General features: G+C 38.0%; 1 protein-coding gene and 1 pseudogene across 1 annotated transcript; both read left to right on the top strand.

The window, feature by feature from the left end:
- The first annotated feature begins 2559 nt into the window (after positions 1-2559).
- LOC122124072 (vomeronasal type-2 receptor 116-like) lies at positions 2560-22667 on the top strand. Its single transcript, XM_042698723.1, has 7 exons — positions 2560-3257; positions 12764-12910; positions 16001-16289; positions 16647-17456; positions 18710-18937; positions 19775-19898; positions 21745-22667. The coding sequence occupies exons 1-7, from the start codon at positions 2560-2562 to the stop codon at positions 22665-22667; spliced, it is 3219 nt and encodes a 1072-aa protein (XP_042554657.1).
- Positions 20223-20321, top strand: LOC122124323 (annotated as a pseudogene).
- Positions 22668-27943: the final 5276 nt, after the last annotated feature.

The raw sequence follows: 27943 nt of genomic DNA, 5'->3' as shown, positions 1-27943 counted from the left end.
TGGCAGGTCAGGTTAGGTTCCTGTGACCTGCTAAATGACTTGTTTGTTTTCTTCCAAGGCCTGAGTTGGAGCTAGCTGCTCAGCCAGGCTTTTGTCAGTATCAAAGATGGAGATCTGCGGTAGTGGGGAGGGAGGGTGGCCTTCCCTCCTCTGTTCCCTGAGAAGGAGTGAGGATGTCAGGCTTCTACTCATGCTGGAGTCTTGGTTCCTGGGTCATCTCTGGTCTGCGATCTGCAGGATGAAGATGTCTGCTCCTTGTCAGTTTTTGTTGCTGTTGAGTAGAATCTGCTCGCCCACTGCATCTGGCACCTTTGACCTAGATGTGTTAGGGTTGGAGGCTATCGCCGCCACTGGCGCTGTGGCTGCTGGCAAGTGCTCAGATCTGTCTCCTTGCCTGGATTTTCCCTCTCTGGCCTAACTCTCTGTACTGTGATGGCACACTTGGTGTGAATCTCTGGCTTAGGACTGTTCACTGGAGCACTGAAACTGCTTTCTATGTGAGAGCTTGTTTTGCCTCCAGCTTCTCCTCTGCCACCTTCCCGAAACTCCTCATTATTTTATGGTTCAAACATCAATTGGCCAGTTGTAAGATTTTTTAGATGATTTCCCATGTTAATAAGAGTGGCTACTTAACAGTTCCTACGTTTCCCATTAAGAAGGTCAGAAGAAGGATTTAATGCACTCTTCTTTGAGTATGATATAATACCTGAAATAATATCATCCAATTAAATATGTACATATATATTACTTGTAACTATACAGAAATTTTTATTCTGAATTATCAAATTGCCTACAATACTAGAATTTGAGTGCATTAACAATAACTGACCTGTCTGTCATCAGCACTACTCTGCTTTTTTCAGACTCCACAGTCTGTCTGCAATGAGATTTGTGGTCCTGGATTCAGAAAATCCCTTCAGAAGGGAAAGTCTGTCTGTTGCTTTGATTGTATCCCTTGCTCTGAGAATGAAATTTCTAACAGGAAAGGTAAGTGAGTATTGGAGACATTCTCCACATCTCTTTAGTGTTTCTTAATCAATGGTAGACAATAGAAATGATCCATCATAGGTAGATAGCATACAGACACTAAAGCCTTCCTTTTATTAGGTAGGAATTTACATGTTAGAAAAAGATAAAATTACTGCCAGAAAATCACAACACCTGCAGATGTATAAAAGATTTGGTTAAGTTTTGTAGACCAGTTTCCACGTATATGATATCCATTCCACCGAATAACATGTTAAACCATTATCTGCAATATAGAAAACTATATTTTGTAGCAAAAAATTAAACTAAAGAGGACCGCTTTAGCTAAACTCTATGCTACAATCTGGGAAAATGCAGCATTGGGGATATCGGATATTGAAAGAGCACATTGATTTGAATGGAAGGTATATCCTAATTATTTTTATTGTTATAGGAACTTTCTAGACTTTTTTTGTCAGTTGTGGGGCTTGAACTCTGGGCTTGGGCACTGTCCCTCAGCTCTTTAGCTCAAGGCGAGTGCTCTACCACTTAAGCCACAGTGCCAATTCTGGTTTTCTAGTGGTTTATTGGAGCTAAAGAGTCTCACAGACTTTCCTGCCAGGGCTGGCTCTGAACCATGATCCTCAGATCTCAGCCTCCTGAGTAGATAGGATTACAGGCGTGAGCCAACGTGCCCACCTCAGACACTTTTGAATATATATTTCAATTTCTAAAGAATGTGAAGAGTGTATGGTTCAGAAATGATTTATTTGTACCATGAAATCATAAATCATTAGTGTATTTTTAGAAACATTATTTAGTACCTGATAAGCTATGAAATATTAAGAGAAAATTATTGTTGTGATAGACTTTAGATATTGAAGAAACTGAAGTAAAAAATTAAAAAAGATAGAAATGAGTAAATATGAAGCCTATATTGGATGAGAAGACTCATAATTTAAAATGAGACTGTTACCAAAATTGGGGTAATGAATTAATGAAATATCCATCAAACTCAACCATGTTTACTTTGAAAAGTTCAATGGGTGATTGAGGTTGGGATACCGAGGGAAGATAATGAGGATTATTGATTATTTTTGTTTCTCTAGAATTTACATAGTCATGCACAAAATCAAATGTGTACATTTCTTATGAAGGATGTGGTTTCTGAAGGCATTGCACAGATTATTACATGTCATGTGTTAATTAGGTAAAGTAGATTTATCTTACCACATTTTTTTTCATCGGTTGTGGAGGCTGAACTCTGGGCTTGGGTGCTGTCCTTCAGCTTTTCAGCTCAAGTCTAGCGCCCTACCACTTAAGCCACAGCACCACTTCTGGCTTTTTTCTGCTTCTGCAGTACTGAGGAATCGAACCCAGGACCTCATGCATGCAAGACAGGCACTCTGCCACTGAACCAACTTCCCAGGCCCTTTTCCACATTTTGTAATGGAAAAATGCTTTCAAGAAAATACTAAAAAGTAAGAAAACATATGAGGATAAAATGATCAGGACTCACATTGAATTGTATGCTTCATAGGATTTGTACTTTGGTTTCGAAATCAACACCAAACAGTGGGTTAAGCTTAACAAATGAACCTCTTTGGGGGAAGGGCAGAGAAGCAAGGTAACTATTGCACAAGTGACAGTAATTCCCACTCCTTGCCAGATTGGGAGCAGTGTGTGAGGTGCCCAGATCATCAGTATGCCAACACAGAGAAAAACCTCTGCCTGCTGAAATCTGAGAGGTTCCTAGACTCTAAGGACCCTCTGGGGATGACTCTAGTCTGCTTAGCTCTCTGCCTCTCTGCACTTACCACTGCTGTTATAGGGATTTTTGCAAAGCACAACAACACTCCCATTGTCAAGGCCAACAACAGGGCTCTCAGCTACATCTTGCTCATCTCCCTCAACTGCTGCTTTCTTTGCTCCTTGCTCTTCATTGGACATCCCAACACAGCCACGTGTGTCCTCCAGCAGACCACATTTGGAGTTGTGTTCACTGTGGCTGTTTCCACTGTCTTGGCCAAAACTGTTACTGTGGTTCTGGCCTTCTCTGTCACTTCTTCAGGGAGAAGGATGCGGTGGTTGCTGGTGTCAGGAATGCCTAACTTCATCATTCCCATCTACACGCTAATTCAGCTCATTCTGTCTGGAATCTGGTTGGGCACTTCTCCTCCATTTGTTGACACCGATGCACACTCAGAACATGGCCACATTATCATCCTGTGCAACAAGGCTCAGCCACTGCCTTCTGTTGTGTCCTGGGATACCTGGGCTCCCTGGTCCTGGCAAGCTTCATTATGGCTTTCTTGGCCAGGAACCTGCCTGACACCTTTAATGAGGTCAAGTTCCTGACCTTCAGTACATTGGTGTTCTGTAGTGTGTGGGTCACCTTCCTGCCTGTCTACCACAGCACCAAGAGAAAAACCATGGTGGCTGTGGAGGTCTTCTCTATCTTGGCTTCCAGTGCTGGCCTGTTAGGCTGCATCTTTGTCCCTAAGTGCTACATCATCTTGTTGAGGCCAGATAAAAATTATCTGCATGGTATATGGGGCAAAACACATTCTTGGAGAAAAAATCCATCCTAATGTTAAATATAAGTCCTTCTAAAATCATAGAGCCTCTGTAGCACGTCTCTACTAATTTTATCCCTCAGAACCTAGTTTAGGTTTGGGAAACTACTTTAAATGATGATAGTATTTTTTTACTCATTCTCCCAGTTCTATGATGTTCATTGTAAGTTAACTATTTTTTATGAATATTGAATCATTCTTGTTATTCCAATTACCCTGAATATATTCCAAAATATTCTGGACTTATTTTTTCCTATCTTCTCTATTTTAACTGTTTTATTATCTTGAAGTAATTGTACAAAGGAGTTGCCAGATTCAAAGCAGTTCTGAATGCAATGCATTTTGATTAATATGACCCCTTTCCACCCTTCTTGTTTACTTTTGAGTGTATTATTTAGTCTTCTTTTACTTGTTTCTTTTTTCCTTCACTGTGTCAAATCATTTTTGAGAATTTTATGTATCACCAATCCTTAATAGTCTAATCATTATGTATTTCAGTTTCCTGTAATAGATATATTTCACTATTTGAAAATCTTGTTGGCTTTAAATGTTTTATTTTTAATTTATATATATATATATATATATATATATATATATATCTTATTTACTTGTGTTTTTTCTATTTTCCCCTAGCTCTTACAAGCTTCCTCCATTTAGTTTTCACCCTTTCTCTATCATAAGTCATTGGAAATTAGATATAGTTATGCTCCAGGCACACAGCTCAACTTCATGTGGAAGTTGTTGACTTCATGAGATAATATTTAATGGAAGTTGGTCAGTGGACAAAGGATTCACATCCTTCTAGACATAATTGTTTAATCCCCACTTGCTAACATGAATGAGGAGAAGGAATTTCACCTATTATTGCTTAGTCAGGTAGACAAGTTACATTTGTAGCTATTGTGAAGGCCCTCTAGTCAACACAGGTGCACTGTTCTATTTTCAGTGTGCTGATTTCATTTATATTGAATACAGGGCAATGTGGATAAAAGAATAAATCTCTTTATATTCCATGCTATTATCCACAAGTGAGGTTCTAATTTACATTCTCACGTACCTACAGTCTATAACATAAACTATCTTATGAGTGGTTTGCCTTACAAATGATTTCAACATTCCTATAGATAAACTCGCAGTATTATTACTTCATTCTTTCTATGTGAATTACATATCTCATAGGCTAAACATATGATCTGAAGACTGTTTATATACTTAAAATAAATGATATTATTAATTCCAATATAGTTATAAGTTATTAATCCTTTTGCATACCTATGTGAAAGATGCATGCAAAAAAATTCCTCTGTGGTTAGCTGTGTCTACAAAATTGAAATATGTTTGATTTGTGTTTATTTGAGTTGAAGACACCAGTGTTTTCATTTCAAGGGGACTGTAGATATCTGTATTAAGCAGCAAACATTGTATGCTACTTACCTGTTATGTTCCACTTATTGTAATTCATTAGGCTTTTGTGTTATATCTGGATCCTGAAGCAGGGATGAAATGCCATGAGGAATACTGATAATGCAGATTTTTGTGTCTCAACATTGAGACTCACTTCACTCATTTTACCTGCATCCCTTTCCGAAGAAAGTTTATTTTAATACCACTGTTGGAGATAAGCTAATTTTTGATGAGAAAAGGAAATTGGAGGCAGATTATGACAATGTGACACTGAATAGATGTACAATATTCAGAAATAATTTCTTCTATATTGAAACCATAAGTCATCAGAGAGTGTATTTCTTAAATTATTACATCTGAAATAACAAAATGCTTAGAAGAAAAATGCTTAGAAGTAGAATGATTGTTACAAAAGATGGTATTGGGAGACAACAAAAATTGTATAACAGGAAAGACAGGAATATGTACATTTAAAGTATGTTTTCAGGCCAGGTGCTGGTGGCTCACGCCTGTAATCCTAGGTACTCAGGAGGCTGAGCTCTGACAAATGCAGTTCAAAAGTCAGCCTGAGCAGGAAAGCCCTTGAGACTCTTATCTCCAATAAACCACTAGAAAACCAGAAGTGGAGTTGTGGCTCAAACACTAGAGCGTTCGCCTTGAGCTGAAGAGTGCAGAGACAGCGACCAGGCCCACAGTTCAAGCCCCACGACCAACTTTAAAAAATAGTATGTTTTCATCTGTAAACAGCTGCATTAAGATATTAGTTATTCATATAGTTATTAACTGTACTTATCAGTGTAGATCATTCAATCCCAGAATTTTTCTTTCTTTCTTCAGTCATGGGGCTTGAACTCTGGGCCTGGGCGCTGTCCCTGAGCTCTTCAGTTCAAGACAAGCACTCTACCAATTGAGCCATAGCGCTACTTCTGATTTTCTACTGGATTATTGGATATAAGAGTCTAACAGACTTTCCTGGCCAGGCTGGCTTTGAACCAAATCTCAGCCACCTGATAGCTAGGATTCCAAGTGTGAGCCATTGGCACCTGCAGTTATTTGTATTTCTTTTTTTAGTTTTTTGTGCCCTTTTTCTTGTATATAAGTTTTTTATGATTCATAGAGGAGAAAGGGAATCACAAAATAACATGACAAAATATGAAATACAAAAATGATACTCCCTTGACACTGTGGTGGAAATGAACTATACAACTTGTGGGGGAGTTGGGAGGGATGAGTAACTGGGAGAGAATGAAAGAGGAGGTAACAGTGTTTAAAACGAAATGAAATGTACTCATTACCTTATTTATGTAACTGTAACTCCCATTCATCACTTTTTCAATAAAGATATAAAATCTTTCTTGTTGAAATTTCTTGGAGTTTATGGGCATAAGAATAATTTTATATGCTCATATGCACAAACAATTGAATCTTTGAGATCATCTAAGAATGTCCTCCTTTGGTCTCATGTGTGACTATTTAGAGTCCCATTTAATTTTTGTAACATCTTATCATGTCCAGCTATAATATTTCATCTTTTTCTACTACAGCATTTGGTTGTAGATTTATAGGCACATCCTAATCATTACAAATGAGGGAAACTATGCAAGCTATATGACTTTGGTCTGCTTTCAATTCATATAATTTTTTCCTAATCTTTCCAAATGAAGCTATACCATTCTTTCTGATGGAAGTATAGAATTCCATTGTGTACATATACCACGTTTTCCTCATCCATTCTTCCACTGAGGGGAATCTGGGTCGACTCTCTATCTTGGATATAGTAAACAATGCTATAAGGAACATGGTGGTGATGGTAGCTTTAGTGAGGCCTGGTTTGTGGTCAATTGCATAAATGCCCAGGAGTGGGAATGCTGGGTAGCAAAGGTATTTACTAAGGTAGTATATGAAGGGAGAAACTGCAATAGTGTAGCCCTGCAAAACAACTAACTGTCTAATGATAATCCCAGAAAACATAAACAGTTTTCAATAGCAATGATTTAAGAAATATTTATGTTTGCTCATCTTGCGTTTTATTTACAAATGAATTTTTGTTCCAGTCTGTGTCATCCCTCTGTCCATTAGAGTCCAGTGTGTGTGACTCCTGGCTGTATTCTTTTTTGTTTTATTTTTTAATTTTTTTAGGGTTCAGGCGTGGGGCCTGAACTCTGGGCCTGGGCACTGTCCCTCAGCTCTTCAGCTCAAGACTAGCGCTCTACCACTTGAGCCACAGCACCACTTCAGGCTTTTTTCTTTTTTGCTTATGTGGTGCCAAGGTATCGAACTCAGGGCCTCATGCATGCAAGCGCTCTACCACTGAGCCACCTTCCCAGCCCTCTTTTTTTTTTTTTTTTTTTGGAAACTCCATTTATTTTTATTTTCTGGTATAATCATTAATGAATTTTCAGTTGCTCAAAATATGGCCCAATTTGTAAGGTAAACTTTTCTTTTTAATTTTTTATTTTATTGTTAAGATGTTGTATGGAGGGACTACAGTTACATGAGTAAGGCAATGAGTTACATTACTTGTCGATCATTGTTACCCCTTCTATGAGTTCTATAAGCTTTGCAATACAGTTATTTCTTCCACATTGGGTGATATGTACATTTCTTTTGTTATGCATATCATCAGTTTTTCCCTCTTTCCCAATTGTTCCCTCCCTCCCGTCGCTGCCATTGTGGGAATTTTTTCAGTTTAATTTCCCTCCTATTAGAAGGGTAGCATGTCATTTGGAACACTGCTTGTTTGCAGCCCTTTTTATATGTGGAAAGACAACCTTTGGCTTTGCTATCTGCTCAGATTTGGGAGCACAGATGGCAATGTTAGGAGTTACAACCTCTTTCATGTCTTAGATGATGCCTGTTCCGTTCTCATGTTATTCTTAGACATTTACTTATCTTTTTATTACTAACATTTGCATATCTCTTTTATTAACAACTTTTTCTAGGTTTATTTTCCCACAACTATACATACTGTATACATACTGTGTTTTTGTTCATATGCTTTTGTAACACTTTGAGGAATGTCGTTGGTGCTAGCAACAGTTTCTTTGTTCCTTCCAGATGTGGAAGATTTGAGTGTAGTTATGAGATATCTGGTCTGACTCTCCTTAGAAATCAAGAAAGAAGAAAACTATGTCTGGTACTTGTTAAACTTTGTCAGTGACATTTTCCCATCAAGGCTCTCTCAGATACATTTGGACAAGTATGATGAGAAAAGTTGGGCTCAGCCTTGAGGATAGCCTGGCCCCAACAAAGTTACAGTCAAGGATGGAAAATTTCTAAGAAGAAACCTGTGGCTGTCAGAAGATTCTACAGAGACTGTGTGATTAGTATTCTTGTTCAATGCAGGTTGTGTGATCAAACATCTTTTCTGGCTTGTACATGATGAATCTTGAATGATAAATAGCTGTACAGATTGGAGAACCCCTGCGGAAGCTCTAGAAACTACAGTGTTTTCCTGCTGTAGGAGATAATCTACGTCTTTTTCACATGCCATCCCTAGACCTTTTTATTAACACTTACTTTATTAACACTTCTTATGTTATTAACACATATCTTCTTATTAATACTTTCCTGTTTCCTTTTCCATGAAAATCCAAGTGGTATTTGGCTATTTTGTAGATGTGTTTATATATTCTCCTTGATGTCTGTGGTTGCTGGTGGTGGTTCTTTCTTAGCTATTATCAGATATGCAGGCTTTGTGAGTGGGTGCCATGGAAATCTGACTCAACTCTCCTCAGACTCCCTGTAGTAAAATTCTTACCTGGTAGGTCCTGAAGTTTATCAGTACCACTTTCCCCATGAAGGCTTTCTCATAGATATTTGTGAAGAGGTTTGGCAGTAGATGAAAAGATTGTACTCTACCTTGAACATGTTCAAAATAAATTGTATTAAATGCTCAGGAGAGGATCTGTGAAACAGAAAAATTTACTGAGATGATATTGTGAGTCTCAAAGCACTCTGGCTAAATTGATTTAATCGTGATCATATTCAATTTGTATATGTGTGATCTAACATAATAGATTAATGATCATATACCAGAGGTGTTTGAAGTATGTATTGAGTAGATAAGACAAGAGTGACAGGACTGACAGAGATTTCATGGGATATTCAGGTTAGCTCAGGATGCAGTCTTTTCCAGATGTGATGGGAGCTTTGCCTCACATGGTCTTCATCCTAGCAGAGTCTGTACTCTGAGAGCTTCCTAGAAGCAAGGTGAGGCTGCTGGAAGAGCTCTTGTGCTCTGTTATCCATGAGATGGCTCAGGAAGTGGCCCTGGACAGACCCTTGTACTCACAGCCCTGTCTGCCTCTGACAAAAATACACTTGTTGTTACCTGAGATTTTTATATCTATACCAATTCATTCACTAGACAGATGTCAGGGGCTCAGTGGAATGTCTTGATTCATGATCAGATCCATAGGTGCAGAAAGTAACAGTAGGGTTTCAGAATGTATTGCTATACAATACATTAATCTTTGAGTCATATTTTGCTTTTTTTTTTAACATCAGTGGTCCATTGGGTCAGATAATTTATACACAGCACGGGTCCACAAATTTATATCAATATCCTTCTCATATGCTGTACATTATTGTTTACAATACACTTTAAGAGAAATTATTCTCTATCTCACCTTTGGGACTTTTCACCCTTTGGAGGAACCATGGCCAGTTTATGTCTGTCTATCCAAGAGCCCCTAAAGACATATCTCTAGCCTTTCACACAGTTTTCTTGATGGTTGACTTCAGCTGGAGCTTGGTGGGTCTGGTGATCTCAGAAGGTGAGAATGGTTTGTGGATTTGTTCACAATATAATTATTATAACTATGAACTAGTATGTGTGTATGTACTATAAAAGGGTATCATTGCAATCTCTCCAGACATTGATATAATGAACTCTGACCCAATTCAAATATCTATATATATTCTTCTTTATTTCCTCTCTGATTTTACTTTTTCAAACAGTATTTGTTGGGATACGTTTTTTGTATTTGTATGTGTACCTTACATACATGTATACGTTGTTCAAGTGTGTGTATTTACTATACACATACCCATTCCTAATACAATTTACTAAGACATACAGAAAAAGATCAGAGGTCTCTCATCCTGGACTTACAGCAAATTGTTGGATGTAGTCATGTGTTTTTTGTTTGATTATGCTGGCAGCATTTCATGTGCATTCTATGCTCTACGATACAGTAGGCATTGAGAACACTAATGGACAGGGATTAGCAAACCTACCTGTGTGATAGAACGTATGGTTAGTTTAAACACTAATTCAATGGCAGGATCCAAACAACTAATGTAGCAGGAATCTACAATAAATCTATTGCCTATGTGCTGAGTGTATGCGGTTCTCTTGGTTGAGTGTAAATTCTATATAGATGAGAATTTTATGTCATAATTTGCCTTGTGTGGGTGTCTCATATCTATACTCAAAGAACTCAGAATGCTGAAATCTATGTATACCATAAGTAATGAAGACAATGGAGAGACAATCTTAAATGCAGGGATATTATTTGTATTTGCCTTCAAATAAGGCATGTTACTGGAAACAATACTGAACTATGCTTAAAGCTAAACAGACAGAGGATGAGGCTCCAGCAATACTGCATGGGCATGTGCATCAGCATGTCATTTGGAAGTTTCAGAGCAGGCCAATTGAACAAGGTGAATAATGGCACAAAGTGGGATTTCTCAATCAGAGGAGGACAGTTCAAAGCCATTGTGCTTTGTGACAAGAAATTCATATAGAAATCCTCTCTATTAAACAGTCCCTCTCTCTTTCTCTGTCTCCCTCCTTCACTTACTTCTCTTTACCTCTCACTTTTCTTTTCTCTTCCCTCTACCTGTAGCTCTACCTTTAAAATACTCAATAATGTTGAAGGGGCAGAGGCTGCCCGAGAGAAGGAATGTTTATCTCAATACAAGTAATTTCTCTCCTTAGGCTGCAGTTAAGGTTAGAGAAAACTTGAGCCAAAAATGCACAATTCAATTGGAAACACTCTCAAAACCCAAATCAGCTTCTTGTATTGGCAAAATACAAGAGCCAGCTTCAATATCTCATCATGTAGGAAAGGCATTACTTAAATCATGATTCCCATTGTCACTTGCATATGGTAAAATGATGGGCAACCATACAACCGCAAGTTCCCAAGAGAACAGCATCGCTTAAAAGTGCTTCACTGCTCTGAAAAGTTTCTATGCCTCCATCAGAAAGAATGACATTGCCCCATTTGTTGGGAAATGGGAAGACTTGGGAAAAATTATATTAAGTGAAGTAAGCCAGGCTCAAAGAAACATAGGTCCCATGGTTTCCCTTATTTGCAATAACTAGTATATGTCTCAGACAAGCAGAAACAGTCAGATAAGTAGATGGTAGGCAAAATGAACCCCAAGATAAGGACTCAAATGCTTTTTCTTTCTTGCTATTGTTTCTAATATATTTATAAGATATTTCTTTGTTGCTTTGTATACCCATCTCCCAGGGTATAATCCAGGGTTTTTGATGTTGGTATAATTAATGGAGGGGAAGGGAAAAAAACAAATTGTTTAAATAGGGATACAAGTGGACCCATTGCAACAATGAGAGCTACAAATCGCTATGTCGAAAAAAGAACTTTACAACTTTGGCCCGGGGGGGGGGGGGGGGGGGGGGTGGGGGGGGGGGTGGTACATGTGTGGTGGGGCCCAGAAGGGAAGGGATGGGAAGGGGAAACAAAGGGGGAGGAAACAATGTTTGATAAGAAATTTAGTCATTACCTTGCTAATGTACTTGGAAACCCTCTGTACGGATTTTCACAAAAAAAATCTCTATGTTCTTTGTGCATAGAGTCTTCTGATGGCTCATGTGTGTGCAAACTATTTAGAGTGGTAGGAGGTAGAGTTTCTTTTGTACTATTTTCTTTGTTTGGGGCACAGAGAAGGATTATTGCACAAACTCATATTCAAATGGGTACGGATACCTGTATGGCTCATACCAGCAATGTTCTCTCACTGGCTTTAGCCATGGGTGTGGGAGGTTCTCCCCATCTTTGATTGTGGTCAATGACTTGCATAGGGCCTTTATTTGAATAACACTTTCTGTCCACTTTCTCTTTTTTTTTTTTTGGTCTGGTCGTGGGGCCTGTACTCTCAGCCTGGGCGCTGTCCCTCAGCTCTTCAGCTCAAGGCTAGTGCTCTACCACTTGAGCCACAGCGCCACTTCTGGATTTTTTCTTTTTGCTTATGTGGTGTTGAGGAATCGAACCCAGGGCCTCGAGCATGTAAGGTAAGCGCTCTACCACTGAGCCACCTTCCCAGCCCCTCTGTCCACTTTCTCTTGCACCTCACATTACAACTTTGATTCAGAACTTTTACATGATCCCATGAGGCTTTATTTGCAAAGTTTCTCACTACTACCTCAGGGCCAATTCCAACTAATTGGCATCCATCTCTGGAGTCTTAGACCCTTCGGTCTTGATGAAATTATAACACCTGAGAGTGGAGAAGGGAACCATCAAAATATTTTGCATCTCATGTTTTGACCTGGAGATAGGACCTCAGGTGCAGAGCCTGAGGGGTGAAAGAACACAGCATTTGTCTGGGGAAAGAGAGCAGGTTATGGTGAAAGAAATGGGGGTGGGCCAGAGTGGACATCCTAGGCAATAAAATCACACTCAAACATATTCTTATACATTCTTATATTCATGATATATTTAGTTACTTGCTGGTTATCAAGAGATCCACATATGTTCATAAATAGGTCTTACATGCCATTCTATGATGTTTCATTTGCTTTTTACATCAGCTGTACTACAACTTCCATTTCTTGTCAGTTCCCTCGGTGAAGAGGAATGCTTACTCAACAAGAAGGATACTGCATATGTGAGTGGAGATGTGTCCATTACTGGGTTTTTCCCCCTCTCCTATGTAACAGTACAACGTCGTCCTCCCAAAGCAGAGAGGTATACTGAGGAGGTGAGGTAAGTGACTTTGAATTTTATACTTATTCTCTATTTGATTTTCAGTCTGAGCAGACCATTGGTCAATTAATGCACTCTATAATCTCTACCATTTGCTACGGTGTAACTTTTAACTAGAGATAGCTCCATATTTCTTTTTTTGAAGTGCTATTGAAAAGACGATGTACAGAGGGCTTACCATTTCCTACTAAGTGAGGTAATGTGTACATTTCTTGGCATGCTTCCAGAAACTTTCAAATGTTTACAATGAGCATACAACCATTTTATAGCAATGAATACATGTTTTCCTTTTTGCTATTGAGAAAAGTTTATTTTTATGTGTGCTAATCCATAACTTTGAAAATGAATAGGTAACAGTCCAAACCTACCACATCCCTCTCTCCAAAATGTCAGGTGTATGTATTGTTCCCATGTTATGGAATCCTAGGCAGAAAGTCATTACCTGTGCCTGCTTCCTGAAAGATTTCTCGTCTGTGCTTCTCTACTGTTTCCAAATTTTCTATTCTCCTATTAAGATCTGTAAACAATGTTGAATAAATCCTTTCTTTGGTAAAAGAGTGCAGTGAGATTTCAGTGTTTTGCAGGTGGATGTCTGTATTTTCAGAGGAACCACATGTCATAGAGGCCATTTTTCAGTAACAGAAGCTGTGTTCAATATTCACTTTTGCAACTATGTGGTTTTTTATTGGACTTTTTATTGTCTTTTGCTGTTTGTTCTGCCTATGACATGACACATTTTAATTTTCATAGTTTTTAGATGAAATAGTCATGAAATTATTTTCTGCCAAGGCTATATTTCTGAGTCACACTTCTCATAGTTCAGTGTCTTCTGTTGTTAGGAGTCTAGGCCTGAGCAAGACACATATGTGCATGACTTCTACTAGTCTATTTTAAAATTGTACTAGGAGTCAATGGTAAAGTTAAGATTGGGCATTGCCAAACATTGTATTACTACTTGTTTATTCCACATAGCTGTGGTCATTCAAGGATTTTTTTAGTTACAAGTTTTTCATTGTTTTTCTACTCCCTTATTAAATGATCCCAGCATTTTGGCATGGTCTTCGTAAATATGTAGATAATTTTCACTACTGTGAATATTTTAACAATATTCATTTTTCCAATCTATTTATTGAGAGATATGTTCAGGGACTTCACTTTTGATATTCATTTTACTTTTTGATTTAAGAAATGGTTGTTCTTTCATTTCCATTTTTTTAAGTTAGAATCTCATTGAGTTGGTAAGTTGAAGAAGCTTAATTCTTCTCTTTCTTCTGTTCATCTACTAAGATGTAGTCTTTTCTGGGTCCAACTTATTGTGATTTCTTCATCATCTTTGGTTAGGACTCCTAAAAACCTCTTCTGCGGTGAAGAATAAAAGGATCATCCATAGAATTTTTCATGTTTCTGAAGGTCTGTCTTTCACCATTAATATTTAAAAATGATGTGACTGCATAAAATCCACATGTTTACAAATATGAAGCCAAAAAAGAAATACAGCACTTTATGGAGCTTTTATGTTTTCTCTTTAAGGGATTACCATAGATCAAATTAACTTGCTGATGTACGATAATATATTAGAAAATTGAATTCTTCCCTAGAATTTTTTTCATTTTCTTAATTTTCCTTAATATGATTTAGAAAAGACATATTTTCCAATGCAAATCTTTCCTGCTGATTGTAACACCTTTAGTTTGGTTAATTTTTCTAAAGTCAGTGGTACTGGAAAAGGGTTATGAGAAATAACACTGAATTATTTTCATGCCTTCCTCCTCAGGAAATTGACTGCAAATTCTCATGTTCTATTCACCATTGCCAAGGATTTAAGGAGATACTTTGGAATCCTCTAGCCTACTAACAATTTAGGCACTCATTCTAATGTCATTTGTCTGGCAGAAGTAACATGGGGCATTTCCAAATACGGACAGCTCCAAGTTTGGCTTGTATCCTGGCTTGTACTCAAAGGCCTGGATTTAATTCTCTTTCTATATCATAAGTAGGGGAACATAAATTTGGATGCAGAATAAAGGGAAGTTAGTTCCTTTTCTATTTGTCAATGCATCTAATTTTCCATTGTTTCAGTAAGTAAGAATTTAGTTCTGCTGCCTACAACTTTTGCTACTGTTCTCGAAGGTGTTTTCTGATTAATTTGCATTTTCTGAGAAGGGGATTATTCTCATGTGTGCTCTTGCTTTCCATGATTCTCTCTCACACAAAGTAAGACATTAATTGAGTAAGGTTATCCTCCAACAGAAGGAAAGAATAACGACTTTAGCATGATAATAGGATTTACTTTGCTACTTGTACTATTTACAAGAGCAACCTTCAGACATGGACTGATTGGTTATTCATGAGAAAATGTCTCATGTTTCAAGAACAAGTTACTTGACAAAGGGGAAATGCAAGTTCTCTTTGTTCTCTTATGAGTATAAATCTAATTCATGAGAAACATTTTCATGATCCACTCAAAATGAATTATCTACCTAAAACTCATATTGTGCCAGGTGCCAGTGTCTCACACCTGCAATCCTAGCTACTCAGGAGGCTGAGATAAGAGATTGCCGTTCAAAGCCAGTCCTGGCAGGAATGCCCATGAAACTCTTATCTCCAAATAAACACCAGACAACCAGAAGTGGCTCTGTGGATCAAGTGGTAGAGCACTTGCCCTCAACTGAAGAGCTCATGGACAGGGCCTAGGTCAGAATACAAGCCACAAAGCTGACAAAAAAATCCCAAAACAGTCATATCCTAATTCAACATGTTAGGGATAACTTTTAAATATATGCATGTTCTTTTCTTTTTTTTTTTTTTTTGGGTCCGGTCGTGGGGCCTGAACTCTGGGCCTGGGCGCTATCCCTCGGCTCTACAACTCAAGGCTAGTGCTCTACCACTTGAGCCCCAGTGCCACTTCTGGCTTTTTTTCTTTTTGCTTATATGGTGCTGAGGAATCGAACCCAGGGCCTCATGCATGCAAGGCAAGCACTCTACCACTGAGCCACCTTCCTAGCCCTATGTATGTTCTTTTCTAAACAAACATTTATTCCCTCAAGTCAATGCTTAAGATTGAAGATACTTCCTGTGCCCTCTCTACAGCTATAACTTCAACAACTACCAGTTTATTCTAGCTTTGGCTTTTGCTGTTGAAGAGATCAACAAAAATCCTCATCTTTTGCCTAACATCACTATGGGATTTTCTGCCCATTCACATGGAATAAGATACTATGTGCTGTATAGAAGTCTTGTCTTAAGCCTCTCTGGGAAAGATTTTATCCTGAATTATGACTGTAAGAGAGAAAGTCAGACTGTAGTAACACTGACTGGACCAGCAGGCCAAATCTCTTCCCAGTATGCAACAGTGTTGGACCTCTACAGATTTCCACAGGTGAGAACAGGAGGGCTGCTGAGGGATGAAAGCATGACTACTTGAGGCCATTCTCAGGTTTTTGATGCATTTAGAAGAAGAATGTTGAATTAGAAATGCTCCAAATGAACTACCTTTGGTGAGATGTCCGTATGGGCCTGCTTTAGTGTAAGAACAGCCTATAGCAGACCACAGGAATACCTCCATCTCTTACCTGGTTCTTTCATTTTCTACATAGGCATCAGGAGCGGAAGCACTACTAAACATGGGATAAACAAGCCTTTTTATAATTTCAGGTGTTGCTTAATGCACATCAGGACTAAGGATGTGGTTTATTTCAATCCAATTGCTCACTTTCACATTTTCTTTTCCTTCTAGCTGAACTTTGGGCGGTTTGATCCTGTCCTGAGTGACCATCGCCTGTTTCCTTCTGTCTATCAGATAGCCCCCAAGGATACATCTCTAGCTTTTGCCATGGTTTCCTTGATGGTTCATTTCTGCTGGAAGTGGGTGGGTCTGTTGATCTCAGAAGATGAGAATGGTTTGTGGATGCTGCCCCAATTGAGAGAAGAGATGAACAAGCACAAAGTCTGTACAGCTTTTGAACACATACTACCACTTTCTTTCTTTCGTGAAGTATCCGATCATGTATCTTTTCATCAGAAAATTAGAAATTCATTCGCAAATGTGGTTGTCATTTACGGAGACAATGAATTCATGTTCAATTTGTTAAACACTTATTTCACAACATATTTAAGTCTAGGAAACGTCTGGGTCATAAACTCCCTTAGTACATTTCTGTTTGTGATGAAATATTTTTTGTTACATTCACTCCATGCACCTCTCATTTTCTCACATCACCATGGAGAGATTTCTGGTTTCAACAATTTTATCAAAACTGCTAACCCATCCAAATACCCAAAAGACTATTACCTTGCTTTGGTGTGGATTCGCTTTTTTAAGTGCACATTTTCTGAGTCTAGCTGTGTCACTTGGAAGAACTGTCCAGCCAATGCGTCCTTGGAATGGTTGCCTAGGTACCTTTTTGACATGGACATGATGGAAGAGAGTTACTATTTATATAATGCTGTGTATGCTGTGGCTCAGGCCCTTCATGAGATGCTTATTGGTCAAGCAGAAGCACAGCCAGTGGGAAATGGAAGAAAACTTCAGTTTTCCCCTTCTCAGGTGAAGAATTTGCACTGGCAAGTAAATGCTATCAGCAAACTGACATTGTAAGAAGGATTCACTCAAACCAAACTAGGTAGATGTGACAGATTTTTTTTAACAGACAAAGTGAAGCCTGGTGCCAGTCCCTCACACTGGTAATCCTAACTACTCAGGACACTGAGATATGAGGATGGAGATTCAAATCCAGCCCTAGCAGGAAAGTCCTTGAGACTCTTATCTCCAATAAACTACTCAGAAAACCTGGGAGTGGAACTGTGGCTCAAGTGGTAAAGCTCTAGCCTTGAGATGAAAAGCTCAAGGAGAACACCCAGGCCCAGATTTCCAGGCCCATGACCAACAACAACAACAAATAAAATAAAATAAAATAATATAAAATAAAGGAGAGAGAGAGAAAGTGAAAAGCTTACTCAGCTTAGCTGTCTCTGATGGTTTTGGTTTTTGATTTTTTTGTGCCATCCCTTAGGCTTGAACTCAGGGCCTCGGCTTCTTTTGCTCAATGTGAGTAGTTGACCATTTAAGCAAACACTCTATTTCTTGTTTTTCTCGGTAGGTAATTGGAGATAAGTGTCTCATGGTTGTTCATGTCCAGGCTGGCTTCAAACTGGGATCCTCAGATCTCTGCCTCCTAAGTAGTTTGCATTACAGTTGTGAGCCACCATCATCCAGTCTGCTTTTGAAACAGTTTTAAAACATGTAGAATTTTGCCTGATAAAACAGATTGGCAAGAGTGAATTTTTAATGAATTCGTTACTTATTGTTTTCATTCGATCTATCTGTAACACGTCAGTACTCACACTTTGGATTTTGTACTTATTGATTTTGTATTTGAATTTGTAACAGGCAAGCAATAATTAAAATTTTTTGCATAATTGTTCGTATTTAATATACGAAATACTTTATTTCTAATTGAGGTAGTTTTATAACTTTTTCATTGAATTACACAGTTGAGTTACTCATTAGAAAATCTCGGCCTGTGTAGCCAGGCAGTGGAATGTGAATGATTTGTGATTATTTCAGTGAAGTACTAGATTTTTTATCTTGAAATGTTTTGTTGAACAGTTACTTGAGTCTTAGGATTTATCAGCATTATTTTATATTATTCATCCATAGACCTTCAGTTGTTCTGCTTCATTACTCTGTTATATATGGATTCTGAAACAGAAATGAAAGTCAATGGATCCATACTCTTTCTTCCCATTTTCTGTGTGAACTTTTGACTAACTTCAGCCTGGTCGATGTATATCTTCTAGCTCCACCCCTTTCTGAAGAACATCCATTTCAACAATCCTGCTGGTGACCAAGTGATTTTGGATGAGACAAAGAAATTGGTGGCAGAGTATGACATTGTGAACCTTTGCAATTTTCCAGAAGGTCTTAGACAAGTGATGAAAGTGGGAAACTTTTCTCCATATGCACCACATGGGCATCAACTATCTCTATCCAATGATAACATAGAATGGCCCATCTCATTTACGGAGGTATATTGAATCAAACAATGATGATCTAAAGTAGGACTAAATGAACAAAATATCTTGCTAGAATTTATTCCTCTTGTCTTCATCAATAATGCAAGAATGTAAATTACCAACTTCCCATATAGAAATGTTTTTATGAAGTAATTGATTAATGGGTTGATATGGAGCATATTTATTTGCCAAGTTATTTCTTAATATTTTTTCTTATGTATTCCAAATATAAATATGATGTTACAAATCTCCATATCACTGTAACACAGTAACTTTGAAAGTTAATTTATAATGTAGAATGTTTAATTTTATTCATTGTTTTATGTTTCAATTAATAGTCAATTGACCAGTTGTTTCTTATTTTAGATGATTTCCCATCTTAAAAAGAATGGTGGGCTGGGAAGGTGGCTAGGTGATAGAGTGCTTGCCTTGCATGCATGAGCCCCTGGGTTCAATTCCTCAACACCACATAAGCAGAAAAAGGTGGAAGTGGTGTTTTGGCTTAAGAGTGCTAGCCTTGAGCTGAAGAGCAGAGGGACAGTGCCAAGGCCCATTTTTCAGGCCCCCTGACCGACCAATAAATACAAAATCAAAAAAGAAGAAAAATGGCTACTTGAAAGTTCCTGCTTTTTCCATTAAGAAGGGCATAGGAAGAAGTTAAAACACTTTTCTTTGACTATGATATAATACCTGAAATAATATCATCCAATTGTTTATGTATAAACATATTTATACATGCATCTTTATAGAAATTTTGATTCTGAATGATCAAATATCTATCATACTAGAATTTGAGGATATTAAGAATAATTAACTTGTTTGTCATCAACACTAATTTCCTTTTTATAGACTCCGCAGTCTGTCTGCAGTGAGAGTTGTGGTCCTGGATTCAGAAAATCCCCTCAGGAGGGAAAGTCTGTCTGTTGCTTTGATTGTATCCCTTGCCCTGAGAATGAGATTTCTAATGGTACAGGTAAGAGTGTAAGTATTGGAGACATTCTCCATATCTCCGTAGTGTTTCTCAATCAATAGTAGACAATAGGAGCAATCCACAATAGATAGCATATAGAGACAAAAGCCTTCCTATTATTAGGTAGGAATTTGCATGTTATAAAAGATAAAATCCTGCCAGAAAAGTCACAACACCTGCAGAGTGATAAAAGATTTAGATAAGTTTTGTGGACCAGTATCCATGTACATGCTATCCTTTCCACCACAAAACATGTTAAATCATTATCTGTAATATGGCAAAATGTATTATTATGTAGCAAAATTTAAACTCAAAAGGACCATTTGAGTGCTCGCTTTGGCAGCACATATACTAAAGATACAGAGAGGATTAGCATGGCTCCTGTACAAGGATGACATGCAAATTCATAAAGTGTTCCATATTTTTTTGGCGAAGGGGGCATTCGGTTGTGGGGCCTGAACTCTGGCCCTGGGTGCTGTCCATCAGCTCTTCAGCTCAAGGCTAGCACTCTGCTATTTGAGCCACAACACCACTTCCAGCTTTTTTCTTTTTGCTTATGTGGTGCTGGGGAATCTAACCCAGGGCCTCAGGCATGCAACGCAAGCACTCTACCACTGAGCCACCTTCCCAGCCCAAGGGTTCCATATCTTTTAACCCATGCTTTTACTGTATTTGATGTTGGTATAATTTGTGGAGGGGAAGGGAAAAAACAAGTTGTTTAACTGGTGATGCAGGTGGACCCACTGCAACAATGAGATGTACAACTTCTTATGTCAAAAAACCAACTTTATAACATTGATGTGGGGGAGGGGCGGTGCTGGGAGTGTGGGGGGGACCGGGTAGGGGAGGGGGAGATAGGGAAACAAAGAGGAGGCAACAATGCTTGATAAGAAATGGACTCGTTATCTTGCCCATGTAATTGTAACTCCTCTGTATGGTATTCTCACAATAAAAAAATAAAACTAAAACTAAAAGAAAAAAGAGGACCACTTGAACTAAACTCTACGCTAAAGTCCAGAAAAATGCAGCGTTTTGGGTGAAGCATACTGAAAGAACACATTAATTTATAAGAAAGGTATATGATTATAGTTTTTATTGTTATTAGAACATTCTGGACATATTTGAATCTATATTTCAATTTCTAGAGAATGAAGAGTGTAAGGTTCAGAAATGATTTAATTCTACTTTGAAATCATGTCATAAGTGTATTTTTTAGAAATGTGATTAGTACTTGATAAATGATAAAATAATAAGAGAAAATTATTGTTGATATAGACTTTAGATACAGTAGAACATAAGGTAAAAAATTCGGAGAGGACAGAAATAGGAGTAAATATGAAGCCTATATTGGATGAGCAGACTCACAAGTAGGGTACTGAGTCAGGAAAATATCCATCAAACTCCACCATGTTTGCTTTGAAAAGTTCAATGTGTAATTGAGGTGGGGAAATCTAGGGAAGATTATGAGGATTATTGATTATATCTAATTCTCTGGAATTTACATATTCAGGTCCAAACCATAATGTGTACATTTCTCATGAATTATCTGGTTTCTGAAGGAATAGGACAGATTATTACATATGGTATGTTAATTAGGTGGAAGAGATTTTTATTTCCATATTTGGATAATTGGAAATGCTTTCAAGAAAATGCTGAAATGTAGGAAAACTTATGAGGAAAACATGATTAGGACTCACATTGAATTGTATGCTTCTTAGAATTTGTACTTTAGTTTAGAAAGCAACAACACAGAACAATGGATTAAGCTCAACTAATTAACTTCTTGGGGCAAGGGCAGAGAAGCAAGGTAACTACTGACATACTGATGGTAACTCCCACTCCTTGCCAGATTTGGAGCAGTGTGTGAGGTGCCCAGATCATCAGTATGCCAACACAGAGAAAAACCTCTGCCTGCTGAAATCTGAGAGTTTCCTGAACTCTAGGGACCCTCTGGGGATGACTCTAGTCTGCTTAGCTCTCTGCCTCTCTGCACTTACCACTGCTGTTATAGGGATTTTTGCAAAGCACAACAACACTCCCATTGTCAAGGCCAACAACAGGGCTCTCAGTTACATCTTGCTCATCTCCCTCAACTGCTGCTTTCTTTGCTCCTTGCTCTTCATTGGACATCCCAACACAGCCACGTGTGTCCTCCAGCAGACTACATTTGGAGTTGTGTTCACTGTGGCTGTTTCCACTGTCTTGGCCAAAACTGTTACTGTGGTTCTGGCCTTCTCTGTCACTTCTTCAGGGAGAAGAGTGCGGTGGTTGCTGGTGTCAGGAATGCCTAACTTCATCATTCCCAGCTGCACGCTGATCCAGCTCATTCTGTCTGGAATCTGGTTGGGCACTTCTCCTCCATTTGTTGACACCGATGCACACTCAGAACATGGCCACATCATCATCCTGTGCAACAAAGGCTCAGCCACTGCCTTCTATTGTGTCCTTGGATACCTGGGCTCCCTGGCCCTGGCAAGCTTCACTGTGGCTTTCTTGGCTAGAAACCTACCTGACACCTTCAATGAGGCCAAGTTCCTGACCTTCAGTATGTTGGTGTTCTGTAGTGTATGGGTCACCTTCTTGCCTGTCTACCACAGCACCAAGGGGAAAACCATGGTGGCCGTGGAGGTCTTCTCCATCTTAGCTTCCAGTGCTGGCCTGTCAGGCTGCATCTTTGTCCCTAAGTGCTACATCATCTTGTTGAGGCCAGAGAGAAATTCTCTGCATGGTATACGGGGCAAAACATATGCTGAGAGAAATAATCCATTTTAATATTAAATGTATGTCTTTCTATAAATCACAGAGCCTCTATTCCATGTCTATACTAGTTTTCTCACTCAAATTTTGTTGTATTTGAAAAAATATCTTAAAAAGCAACTGGGATTTACTCATTTTCTTACTTTTATTATGATTATTGCAAGTTGACTCTGTGAGTGTCAACATTAAAGAATTGTCATTCCTTGATTTTCTCTGAATGTATTCCATGTAACTCCGTACTTATTTCTTTCCTATCTACTCTTTTTTAATTGTTTTATTATCTTTTTAGTATATGGTTTTTATTGTGAAGATACTATACAGAAAGTTTACAGTTACATGAGTAAGGTTATGGATACATTTCCTGTCCAACATTGTTACCACTTCCTTTGTTTTTCCTCTACTCTCCCTTCGCTCCCCACCATCCCCTCTCCTCCCTCCCTCCCACCAAGTTCTAAAGTTCATTTTGAACATAGTGTCTTGTACATCCCATTGTTATAATGGGATAACCTGTATACTTATTTCAGTATTTTGTTATTTTCCTGCCCATCACCAAATTAGAAAAATGTATATACAAGATGTAGGCACTGAAATCAAGTACAGTAAAAGCAGGTGTTTTACCATGGGGGAAGAACATACAAAAGAAAACGAAAAAAATCACATGGTACATTGTAAATACATTGGAAACAACAATGAGAAAGATAAAACCTCTTGTGTCCCTACCTTGAGGTTGATTTTGCTTAACATCAACTTATATGGTCATATGTACATAGATTTTGACCTATACTATTGCAAATAAGGGAAACCATAGGACCTATGTTTCTTTGGGCCTGGCTTACTTCATTTAATAGAAAATTTTCTAAGGCTTTCCATTTCCTAACAAATGGGGCAGACAACCCTGAGATACCACGTTACCCCAGTCAGAATGTCCCACATCCACAAATCAGCCAACGAGAAATGCTGGAGGGGATGTGGAGAAAGAGGAACCCTATTACACTGCTGGTGGGAATGTACACTTATACAACCACTTTGGAAAGCAGTCTGGAGGGTCCTTAGAAAGCTAAAGATTGACCTCCCTTACGACCCAGTCATACCACTTCTAGGCATCTACCCTGAACAACAGGAATCAATACACAAGGACACGTGCACCTCCATGTTTATTGCAGCACTGTTCACAATAGCTAGGATATGGAAACAACCTAGATGCCCCACCACAGATGAATGGATCCAAAAATTGTGGTATATATACACAATGGAATATTATGCAGCCATTAGAAATGACAAAATAATGGCATTTGCAGGGAAATGGATGGAGCTAGAAGGAATCATGTTGAGCGAGGTTAGCCAAGAACGAAGAGACAAATGGTACATGGTCTCCCCGTTAAGTGGATGCTAAATCCAAAATGTTAGGTGATATGACAAAAGTAACAGGACTTAAGAAACAAAGAACTCCCACTCATCTGGTTGAACCACTACTAAATATCCCCATGCTGCTGATCACATATATGGTATATAACATGTGAACACCGTTATATATTACAGACTGTGATAGACAATTTGTGACTTTAAATGAGCATCATTATTCCACAATACTGTGAATTTCCGGAAATTATGTAATCACTTAATCACAATCAAAAAAAAAAAAAACCTCGGGGAAGGGAGCGAGGGAGGGGATGGTAGGGGGAAAACAATGGAGGGGGTAACAATGTTCAAGAGGAAGTGTACTCATTACCTCACTCATGTAACTGTAACCCTCTGTATAGTATCTTTACAATAAAAAACAAAAACAAAACAAAAAAAATAAACTTTATAACGTTGGTGTGGGGGGCTGGTGCTGGGAGTGTGGGGGAGACTGGTTGGGGGAAGGGGGGGAGGGAAAACAAAGAGGAGGCAACAATGCTTGATAAGAAATGGACTCCTTATCTTGCCCATGTAATTGTAAATCCTCTGTAAGGTATTCTCACAATAAAAAACTAAAACTAAAACTAAAAAAGAAAAGAGGACCACTTGAACTAAACTCTACCCTAAAGTCCAGAAAAATGCAGCATTTTGGGTGAAGCATACTGAGAGAACACATTAATTTGTAAGAAAGGTACATGATTATAATTTTTATTGTTATTAGAACATTCTGAACATATTTGAATATATATTTCAATTTCTAGAGAATGAAGAGTGTAAGGTTCAGAAATGATTTAATTCTACTTTGAAATCATGTCATAAGTGTATTTTTTAGAAATGTGATTAGTACTTGATAAATGATAAAATAAGAGAAAATTATTGTTGATATAGACTTTAGATACAGTAGAACATAAGGTAAAAAATTCGGAGAGGACAGAAATAGGAGTAAATATGAAGCCTATATTGGATGAGCAGACTCACAAGTAGGGTACTGAGTCAGGAAAATATCCATCAAACTCCACCATGTTTGCTTTGAAAAGTTCAATGTGTAATTGAGGTGGGGAAATCTAGGGAAGATTATGAGGATTATTTTTTTTAATTTAATTTTATTTTATTTGTGAACATACTGTACAGAGGGGTTACAATTACATGGGCAGGATAATGCATACATTTCTTACCAAGCATTGCAGCCTCCTCCTTTGGTTTACCCTTCACATCCCTTTCCAGCCTCCCCCCTCACCCCCAATCCCAATCCTTCTCCTTCCCCCCTGAGGATTTCAGAGTGAGCCTGGGCAGGAAAGTCCATGAGACACTTATCTCCAATAAACCATCAGAAAAACAGAAGGGGCACTTTGGTTCAAGCAGTAGAGCATTCCCCTTGAACTGAAGAGCTGAGGGACAGCACCCAGGCCCAGAGTTCAAGCCCCACGACTGACAAGAAAACAATTCTCTAAGTATAAAGAAATAATACTACAATTAAAGGAGTTAAGGCTGAGAATTTCTGAAATGAGTAATCGATATCTGAATTAAGGATTCACGCAATGAAAGATAAGGTCTAATAATTGAAGATGAGTATATATCTGGGATTGAACAGAACAGCAATTAAGTGACACGAAAAGCAAAATATTGAAACCAAAAGGAGAGGGGGGAGCAAGATGCCTATGGGACAGCAGGGAAACACCACAGCTCTCACCAACCAAAAAGAGTTCAATTTCCATCAGTTAAATTCCCCCAACAGACAGACAACAACAAAAAGACGAACACCCAGAGAAAACAGGAGGTGAAACCATTTTTTTTAAAAATCTACTTCTTGATTTTTTTCAGTAGGTAATTGGCGATGTCTCATGGTTGTTCTTGTCCAGGCTGGCTTCAAACTGTGATCCTCTGATCTCTGCCTCCTATGTAGTTTGGATTACAGTTGTAAGCCACCATCACCCATTTTGTTTTTGCAATAGTTTTTAAACCATGTAGAATTTTACTTGAAAAAGCAGTGGCAAGAATAAATTTTTAAATAAATCTGTATTGATTCTTTTCATTCCTGCTATCTCTAACATCTCAGTGCTCAAGCTTTCAATTTTGCACTTAGTGGTTTTCTATTTGAACAGGCCAGCAATAAAGAAAAATTTATTCACCTCAATATTTTGTGCAAGTTGTTCATATTTCATAAGTGAAATAATTTATTCAGGTACTTTTTTTTATAACAATTCAACTGAATTACAGAGTGGAATTACTCATAAAAGAATTCTCTCTGTCTGTTTAGCCAGGCAGTGGAATGTGTAAGATTTGTGATTATTTCAGTGAACCTAGTAGATTTTTAATCTTGAGGTGTTATCTTAATTACTTGCATCTTAGGACTTGTGAGCATTATTTTATATTAGTTCTCCATAGACTTTCAGTTCTGCTACATTATTCTGTTACAGATGGATTTTAAAACAGAAATGAAAATCGATGACATACATACTCTTTCTTCCAGTTTTCTGTGTGAACTTTTGACTAACTTCAGCCTGGTCGATGTATATCTTTTAGCTCCACCCCTTAGTGAAGAAATCCATTACAACAATCCTGCTGGTGAACAAGTGATTTTGGATGAGACAAAGAAATTGGTGGCAGAGTATGACATTGTGAACCTTTGCAATTTTTCCAGAAGGTCTTTGGCAATTGATTAAAGTGGAAAACTTTTCTCCATATGCACCACATGCTCATCAATTATCTCTATCCAAAGATATGATAAAATGGCCCATGGCATTTACAGAGGTTCGTGGAATCAAACAATGGTGATCTGAAATAAGAATAAATGAACATATGTCTTGCTAGAATTTCTTCCTCTTCTCTTCATTAATAATACAGTAAAGTAAGCAATCAACTTCCTATTTAGAACATTTTTTTTTCAGTCGTGGGGTTGGAACTCTGGGCCTGGGCGCTGTCCCTCAGCTTTTCAGCTCAAGGCTATCGCTCTACCATTTGAGCCACTTGCACATCTGGTTTTCTTGTGGTTTATTGGAGATAAGAATCTCACAGAATTTCTCACTCCCTCTGGCTTTAAAAGCCATGATCCTCATATTTCTACCTCCTGATTAGCTAGGATTACAGGAATAAGCCATAGGCACTCACCATTTAGAACATTTTTTTATGAAGTAATTGATTAATGTGTTCATATGGAGTACATTTACTTGTCAATTGTTTCTTAATATTTTTATGTTTCCCAAATATAAATATCATCTATGTTGCAAAGCTCTGTATCACTGTAACACAATAACTTTGAAAGTCATTTTATAATGAAGAATGTTTAATTTTATTCATTGTTCTATGTTTCAATCAATAATCAATTGTCCAGTTGTTTGTTATTTTAGGTGATTATCCATCTTCAGAGAGTGGTTACTTAACAGTTCCTACTTTTTCCATTAAGAAGGGCAGAGCAATGCCTTAAAACACTTACATTTCAGTATGTTATAACACCTAAAATAATATCGTCCAGATGAATATATATTATTATACATGCATTTATACAGAAATTTTGATTGTGAAAGATCAAACTGCTTACAATACTCGAATTTGAGTGTATTAAATATAACTAACCTGTGTCTCATCAACACTAATCTGCCTGTTTTAGACCCCAAAGTCTGTCCGCAGTGAGAATTGTGGTCCTGGATTCAGAAAATCTATTCAGGAGGGAAAAATATAAGAGTAAATAGGAAGCCTATATTGGATGAGAAGACTCATAATTTAAAATGTCACTGTTACCAAAATTGGTGAGTGAGTCAATGAAATATCCATCAAATTCCACCATGCTTGCTTCTTTTTTTAATTGTGAAAATACCATACAGAGGGGTTATAATTACATGAGCAAGGTAATGAATACATGTCTTATCAAGCCTTGTTGCCTCCTCCTTTGTTTC

The sequence above is a fragment of the Dipodomys spectabilis genome, unplaced genomic scaffold (assembly GCF_019054845.1).
Source record: "Dipodomys spectabilis isolate Male_0828 unplaced genomic scaffold, ASM1905484v1 ptg000006l, whole genome shotgun sequence".
NCBI classification, from domain to species: domain Eukaryota; kingdom Metazoa; phylum Chordata; class Mammalia; order Rodentia; family Heteromyidae; genus Dipodomys; species Dipodomys spectabilis.
The sequence above is the reverse complement of the archived record's forward strand: the minus strand, read 5'-3'. Positions and strand labels throughout refer to the sequence as shown.

Coding starts and splice junctions, on each gene's coding strand:
- LOC122124072 (XM_042698723.1), top strand. CDS start 2,560: ATGAACCTCTTTGGGGGAAGGGCAGAGAAGCAAGGTAACTATTGCACA. Junction 3,258..12,763: donor ACCTGGGCTCCCTGGTCCTG/GCAAGCTTCATT, acceptor ATTTCTTGTCAG/TTCCCTCGGTGAAGAGGAAT. Junction 17,457..18,709: donor TTCAGTTTTCCCCTTCTCAG/GTGAAGAATTTG, acceptor TATATCTTCTAG/CTCCACCCCTTTCTGAAGAA.